This window comes from Haplochromis burtoni, unplaced genomic scaffold (assembly GCF_018398535.1).
Source record: "Haplochromis burtoni strain Fernald_Lab_line unplaced genomic scaffold, NCSU_Asbu1 Contig_693, whole genome shotgun sequence".
Lineage (NCBI taxonomy): Eukaryota > Metazoa > Chordata > Actinopteri > Cichliformes > Cichlidae > Haplochromis > Haplochromis burtoni.
Window position 1 is genome coordinate 182,191 of NW_024583054.1, and position 7,369 is coordinate 189,559.

Sequence of the window (7,369 nt, forward strand, 5' to 3'; positions counted from 1 at the left end):
AAAAAAAAAAAATCCCACATGCATAGGCTACTACCCTTTAGGGCTAAGCCCCGGGTGTTTCAAATGTCTGGCTCCGCCTCTGCGCACAACATATTAGCATAGATTCATTCTGCCTTGTATTGTGTACATTTCACTGTTGTGGTGGTCTGAATGTGGGGAATATTTTCTTACAAGACTTCTGCCCCTTAGCAGTATTTGAGAATTGTTTAAATGTCACAACCTACGTGAGCATTGTTGTTAGCCACATCCTTCCCTTTATGACAATGGTATACCCCTCTTCTTACAGTGGGATGGAAGACTGGCGTCATGAATATCCAGACAACAAATCTAGAGCAACTGCTCGGCATGAATCAAAATTTCTGAGGAAGGTTTCCAGCAACAGGCTTCTTGTTGACCCACCTACCTGATACAGTTTTCTGTGAGTGCATATGGGTGGTAGAATTTGTTTTTTTAACACTGGAAAAAAATCACTTTACAGTACTGGTTTTAAACATTGTTTCTCACCCCTTTATTTCATGACAAAACAATGACTCTTGGATAGACTGAAGTTTATTTAACTCCCTTTATTGTCTAATCATCTGACACATGGTACAACATACAAACAAGACTGCAACCTCCACCGATCGTACATTCAATACATGTATCAAAAAAAATTAAGATGACTAGCTAAATAGTAAACAAAATTTGGACAAGAATGAGCCTTTCATGTACCGGTACTAGTTTTAGGAAATTTGCTGATGGGAAAGTTATGAAATCATACTATAACTTTTAAGAGTTCAGCAATTTTAAAATCCAAAATTCATGTACCATCTGTTTGATTATACTTTGATTGTATAGTCCTACTAGCATAATTTAACCCCAGTTAATATCAATAGAAATATTAAACCTGACAAAAACAACCTGCAAATCATCAGAGAAGCTTCATTCTCAGTCAATGTTTTACAAAATATACCATTTCTTAGTAAAAAATAAAACACTTGGATGCACACCTATGTCCAAAACAATACAATCAAGGTGAGATGAACTTACAACAGATACTGATACTTCTTTTTAAGAATAAAGACGCTCTTAATAGATCCTAACCCCAAAGCAATGCTGTCAAAAAATAAAGTGAAAGTAATAAATAAATTAAAATCAAACAAACAAAAAAAGTTAGCAGCATACGTTAAGGATCCTGCAGGTGGCTTAAACACATTCTGGAATAAAAATGATCAGACTAGTAACTCCCCCCTCCCCCCCAAAATTGCAAGGTTTATTTGGATTAAAACCAGTGCTAACAACATGTCTTGAAAATACTGCAGGAGAAAAAAAAATACACTTGTTGAGCATTTCCTTTTTATTTTTTCTCCTAAATTAATTACTTGGGACTTTATTTGCATTCTGACATATTTTCAGCTATCATCTATCACTACATTTTAATCAGTTTAATTTCTGCATTTTATCTGTGACTTGATTTCTTAGGCCACTGTATGTTGAAACTCTATCAAGTTTAAAGCAGAAAATTAACCAAGATTTGACTAACTTGGACTAGGCTGTGACCAGGTATGGTTCATCTTCAGCACTGATCATCAATCAAAGTAATAATTCTGCACAAAAACAGCATCAAAGCCTCTGTAAACAGGAGGAAAGTTGTAAATGAGAGCTTTGTCCTCCTCATCAGGACTGGGGTAATGATGGTGGTTTTTCATGGCTGGAGGAGAAAAAGGAGGAAAGAAAAGACAACACAAAGTAGTGGAGTAGTTTAATAATACAGCAAAAAGGCTACTCTCTTTATAAAAAGTGCTGAATGACTGTTATGCATCAGCAATGACTTAAACATAAATGAACCATTTGCTGCATTAATTCACAAATTCCAAAATGCCTTACCACAACAAACATCTCAAATTTAATCACCAAGTTAAAAATGTCAGTGTTTTGCTCTGCATCAGAACTACTGTTTCTAGGCAATAACAGTGTTTGTTGAATGTACTTTTTTTTATATTAAAAAAAAAAATATTTTTAAACACACAATATGATCAAATGCAATTTCAGTGATGGGATCTAGAAAATCAAATGATTAAAGTTTTAATTTTGAGAGGTATAAAACAAAATATACTGCTCAAAAAAACAAAACAAAGGACACTTTTTAAAATCAGTATTGCATCAAACTACCGACTACCATTTTTGATTTGCTGCAATGAAATTTCGGAATAGCATGCCGCATCATTTTTCACTTTTTTCTGTGTTCGAATTCACCTGTTTATAAGTTGATAATTTTAATTTCCATCAAACAATGTAAGATCCTTTAATTCCTAACACACTACCCAAGCCATATCAGTATAGCTATTAAACATTTTTCCCCTATTGAGATCTGACATGTTTTCAAAGTTTCTTTAATTTTTGCAGCAGTGCATAAAAGTGGCTGTAAATCGTAAACATGTTTGGGGATCCTCTCAAATTAAAGCCAAATGTCTGTGCTTCAGTGTTATCGTGGGATTATCTTGGCCTCCAGTAACACTGTGAGGAATTTTGGAGTCATTTTTAAACAGGATACATCCTTCAATGCAAACATTAAGAAATATGTGGGACTGCTTTCTTCCATTTGCGCAATATCTCTAAAATTAGAAACATCCTATCGCAGAGAAAAACTTGTTCATGCATTTGCTACTTTCAAGCTGGACTACTGTAATTCTTTATTATCAGGATGTCATGAAAACTCCCTGAAAAGCCTTCAGTTAATCAAAATGCTGCAGAGAGAGTACTGACAGGGATTGGCAAGAGAACATATTTCTCTTAGATTGGCTTCTCTTCACTGGCTCCCTGTTAAAATCCTTCTTCTCACATACAAGGTCTTGTATAATCATGCCCCATCTTATCTTAAAGACCTTATAGTACAATATCCCCCCAGTAAAGCACTTCCCTCTCAGTCTGCAGGCTTACTTATGGTTCCTAGGATATTTAAAAGCAGAATGGGAGGTACAGCCTTCAGCTTTCAGGCCCCTCTTCTGTCTCAACCAGCTCCCAGCTTGAATTTGGGAGATAGACACCCTCTCTACTTTTAAAATTAGGGTTAAAACTTTCTTTTTTGACAACGCTTATAGTTAGCGCTGGATGAGGTGACCCTGAAGCTACCCTTAGTTGTGCTGCAATAAGACCTAGGCTTGATGCACAGAGCATTTCTCCTTCTCTCACCCCTTTTTCATTCACCATGTGTTCATACACCACTCTGCATTTAATTATTAGTTATTATTATTCTCTGGCTTTCTTCCAAAGCATGTTTTTTTGTCTTGTCTCCCTCCACTCACCCCCAACGTTGTGGCAGATGACTGAGCCTAGTTCTGCCAGTGGTTTCTTCCTGTTAAAAGGGGAGTTTTTCCTTCCCGCTGTTGCCAAAGTGCTTGCTCATAGGGGGGGTTGTCTGATTGTTAGGTTTCTCTCCATTATTGTCTTTACCTTACAATATTACAGCAAGTTCCTTGAGTAAACTCTTGTTGTGATTTTGTGCTGTATACTTTAAATAAAATTGAATTGAATCAAATCCTGATTATTTCATTTTCAAGTCTACTATAGTGATGTGTAGAGGCCAAATTATTAAAAACAAAATACGTGATTGTCCTAATATCTACAGGCTGGACTTGGATTGGACAGACTTTGTGTTACCTTCAGAAACAAAGAAGCTGGCAGTGTAGAAGCTGGCCCTTACAGCGGAAACAGAATGAATCATTCCTGGCTTATCTACCCACTCAAAAGGACTTTTCTCTGGATGCCATTGCACAGCATAAAATGGGTAATGGTTGGCTGAAAACAAGAGACATTATTAATATTGTTATTTCAAATCATTGTCATCAGCACAAACTTTTAAAAAATAGGTTCATCAACACAAAATATGTCACAGCAAATTTAATTCCAATGTTGTTTCCCTAAAAACAAGTTACGGCAGTGGTTCCCCAGCTTTTTTTGCTAGCTAGGCCCCCCTGTTTTACAAGAATATCTGCCCACCCCACAGCTCTGCGCCCCCCCCCCCACTTTGGAAACCACTGAATCATGGAGTGATCAATTATATTTAAAACAAGAAAAATATGAGTGACTGTCATCAGAGAGTTTTCCTGTTGGACTGATCCAAGGTTTCGAGTTGTACAGTGGTGCTGCCATCTGGTGGATAGTTATGCCAAATTTCATGCTGACCTCAAATTCAGATAATTTTTTTTGTGTGTTTAAGACAGCAGAATAGAATCCATTATGTAATGAATGGCATGGAAACTACAGGGTAGTTAATACATGTTACCTTCCATAGTAGAGATGAATTCTTTCTTTCCATCACTGTTAGTGGACAGGATCTTGTAAAACCTCCTGAGTTTGGCATTTCGACTGTAATTCTGTAAATGGAATGGTAAATGATAAATGGATTGGTTCTTATATAGTGCTTTTCTACTCTGAGCACTCAAAGCGCTGTATACAACTTGCCTCATTCACACAACCATTTTTTTTTAAAATATTCTTTCTACGCAAGTGCTTTCTATCTAACATTCACATGCATTCATACTTAAGTGAATGCATCAGAGAGCAACTTGGAGTTAGTATCTTGCCCAAGGATATGTGGCACGCAAACTGGAGCAGACGTGGAGGTTAGTAGGTGACCTGCTCTACCACCTGAGGTACAGCCACCCTAAGTGGTTCAAAAACACCAATTATATATTAATAGATGCATTTCATAATAAAATAATGTTTTTTTTTTTTATATTTTATCATTCACAATCTACTGTTTGAATATTTTACTGTATACAGTAACCATTTACTTTCTCCCGTTTGGCTACAGCAGGCAATGAGGTGTGTTTAGGGTGACTTTGTTAATTTGAGTTTCGATGAAACTGCCATATACAGGCATTTGTTTCTACACCTTTGTTTTGTTTGGGTTTACTGTGATAACCATCATGCAACATGTTTACAACAATACAGTTAAGTTATTTAATTTCACTTAATGTGTGTTAAAATCTAAGTAGTATTATCTTTTATGTTTAAGAAACGGTGATGTTGCTGAATTGCTTTTGTTTGGTTAGTTCTCACGATGATGACGACGCTGAGTGATCCTGTCACTGAACGCTGAATAAATCATCTGTAAACAAGAACTTGTCCGTGTGGTGGCTGACAGGAGCAACAATATCTGTCCACTTTTAGACTTGTTGAAAGACAAATGTGGAGCCTCATTCTGGACCTTCTGCAGACCTTTCATGTGTGTGTTTGCAATTTATTTCTAACAACACCAAAATTTGAGATACAAGCCAATAATTTATTTGGTCAAAAGAAGAGCAATTAGAGCACATGTTCAATCTCCATTTATATAAATTATATGTACAATGTGGAAGATGATAATTTTCTTATCGGCACACATTCATGGAAGAAAAGCTTACATTTCAGCTCCTTTGTTGCTGAGGTGCACTGTCATGTTAGTATGCTAAAGTAGAAAACTAAACATAGTTTATGCTTATGTTTACTTTCCACCCATAAGTACTTGACCAGAAATTTGTAGTAATATCCAATTTCCCTGGGTAATTTTGGACAGTTTTCAGGACAGTTTTCAAAGGTGTTTCAGGTGTTTCTTGGTTTAAGTACGATGGTACTTATGAGACTGTATTTTAAAAGAACCCCCCCCCAAAAAAAACAAAAAAACAAAAACAAAAAAAACAAAAAAACAAGGGAAAAAAACAAACAGATCCCTTGCAACCTGTTCTACTTCCATTAACAGATTGGTATATAATAAACATTTTAAAAGTTTCAGAAAAAAAAAATAAAACAAAAACTTCACCTATGACAGGAAGAAAAGAAAAAAAGAAGAAGCAGAAATTACCTGCATGGAGAGACTCCAACTGTGGAAGTTTGCAGTGATGTTTTCACTAGCCAAAGACCGCAGCAAATCTTTGGGAAAATTCCGGAATAATCGGCTAGATGGGGCCACTAGCGGATGGATACAGATTTGTGTCACAGAGAATGACAAGGAGTATATTTTCATGGAATAAATATATAAAAATATGCTAATTTGAATGACTGTGAAAGAATGTAAGCAAACTTGTATCTAACCTGACAAAATAACCAAATGGAATAACAGAAAGTAACAGAAAAACCTGATGTGAGTGTCAGAGGTAGAGCCACAGCCTTAGTATCAGTAAGCGTGAGGAGGTTTTTGTTGGCAGTCAGGACAGTGAGCTGCTGGAAGCCCTGGCAGGTTCCCCAAATAGGGAAGTAGTCTCCAGCATCATTGCCCTGCAGGACCAAGGAGTGAATAAAGACAAGGTACCAATACATGAAGGCAATGGCCATTATTTTTAAGCCTAAATCTTTAGATAGCTCTAAAGATTTAGATATATAAAAAAAAAATCTCAGGGTCGTCAGTCCTGATAGACAGTTAAACAAATCAAAACCCATACCTTCAGAGCCAAGTTGTAAAAGATCTTGGCAGCTCGACTAAACTGTGACGTCTGAAGATCTACATCTCCACCTGGCAACAACAACCTGAGGAGCCACAATTTAGACAAATAAGCTAGGAGGTGCTTCAATGGAATTGTGTCTACCTTTTCAAATTTGTGTAAAAGCAATAAGTACAATGCCTTCAAGTGTAACTCTTAATATCTCATGTGTTAAAATTACAACCAGTAAGCATATAGAAATGTTAAAGCCAGACATTATAGATACTAGAACAAAGTTCTGAATAACTTCTAACGAAACTGGATGGATGCAACTGATGTGCAGCAGTGAGAAAATTTTTTTAACACTTAAATGGTGTGCAGTTAAATCATGCCTTTTGAACATACAGCTAAGCTTCATATTTCTGTCTATTTCATTAGAATATACTTTTCATTCACCAAATCACATGCCAATAGAAAACGAGTCATTATCATGAAAACTAACTTGAGGTTCAGTGACTGTCAGGTTTGCCAACAACCTGTTCTCTATCATGCTTAGACTCTCTAACCTACATATGATGTGTGTAACAAGGGAAAGATCCCCACAGCGCAGCTGATGTGTGTGTACTTGTTAAGGCAAAGCACATGTGGTGGTCTAATAACATGAATTGACATTGTAGCGATTAAAGCACTATGTGCCTGTAGCGTCTTTGGTTAACCTTGAGTGGAATATCTTTCTAAGCGGCCTGGAGTCAGAAAGATATTCTCTCCACTCAGAGAACCTTGGTTACAAGGTAATCAACCAATCTACAACCTAAGCCTTGACCACCCTCTGAAGCTTATGAGCCAATCCAATAACCTATGTTGCTGCAATATAACATAAAGAAAGCTTGCAGTACAAATTAAGTGTAAATAAAGACAATATCTGTTTAAGACCTACGATTACACCTTATTCGAACTACAACAAAATGCATTCAGTATGAAAGACAACG

The 7,369-nt window shown here is 36.4% G+C and overlaps 1 protein-coding gene across 2 annotated transcripts in view; it reads right to left on the reverse strand.

Annotated features, from left to right (window-relative positions):
* Positions 1-531: 531 nt before the first annotated feature.
* zgc:171566 overlaps positions 532-7,369 on the reverse strand; it is a 15,197-nt gene continuing 8,359 nt past the window's right edge. For both annotated transcript variants that reach the window (XM_042215312.1, XM_042215311.1), the window contains exons 5-10: positions 6,402-6,486; positions 6,099-6,237; positions 5,825-5,931; positions 4,265-4,355; positions 3,640-3,777; positions 532-1,690 (exon numbers count right to left, since the gene is read on the reverse strand). In XM_042215312.1, coding sequence (XP_042071246.1) covers positions 1,569-1,690; positions 3,640-3,777; positions 4,265-4,355; positions 5,825-5,931; positions 6,099-6,237; positions 6,402-6,486 — 682 coding nt within the window. In that variant the 3' untranslated portion in view covers positions 532-1,568. The remainder of the gene's footprint in view (positions 1,691-3,639; positions 3,778-4,264; positions 4,356-5,824; positions 5,932-6,098; positions 6,238-6,401; positions 6,487-7,369) is intronic.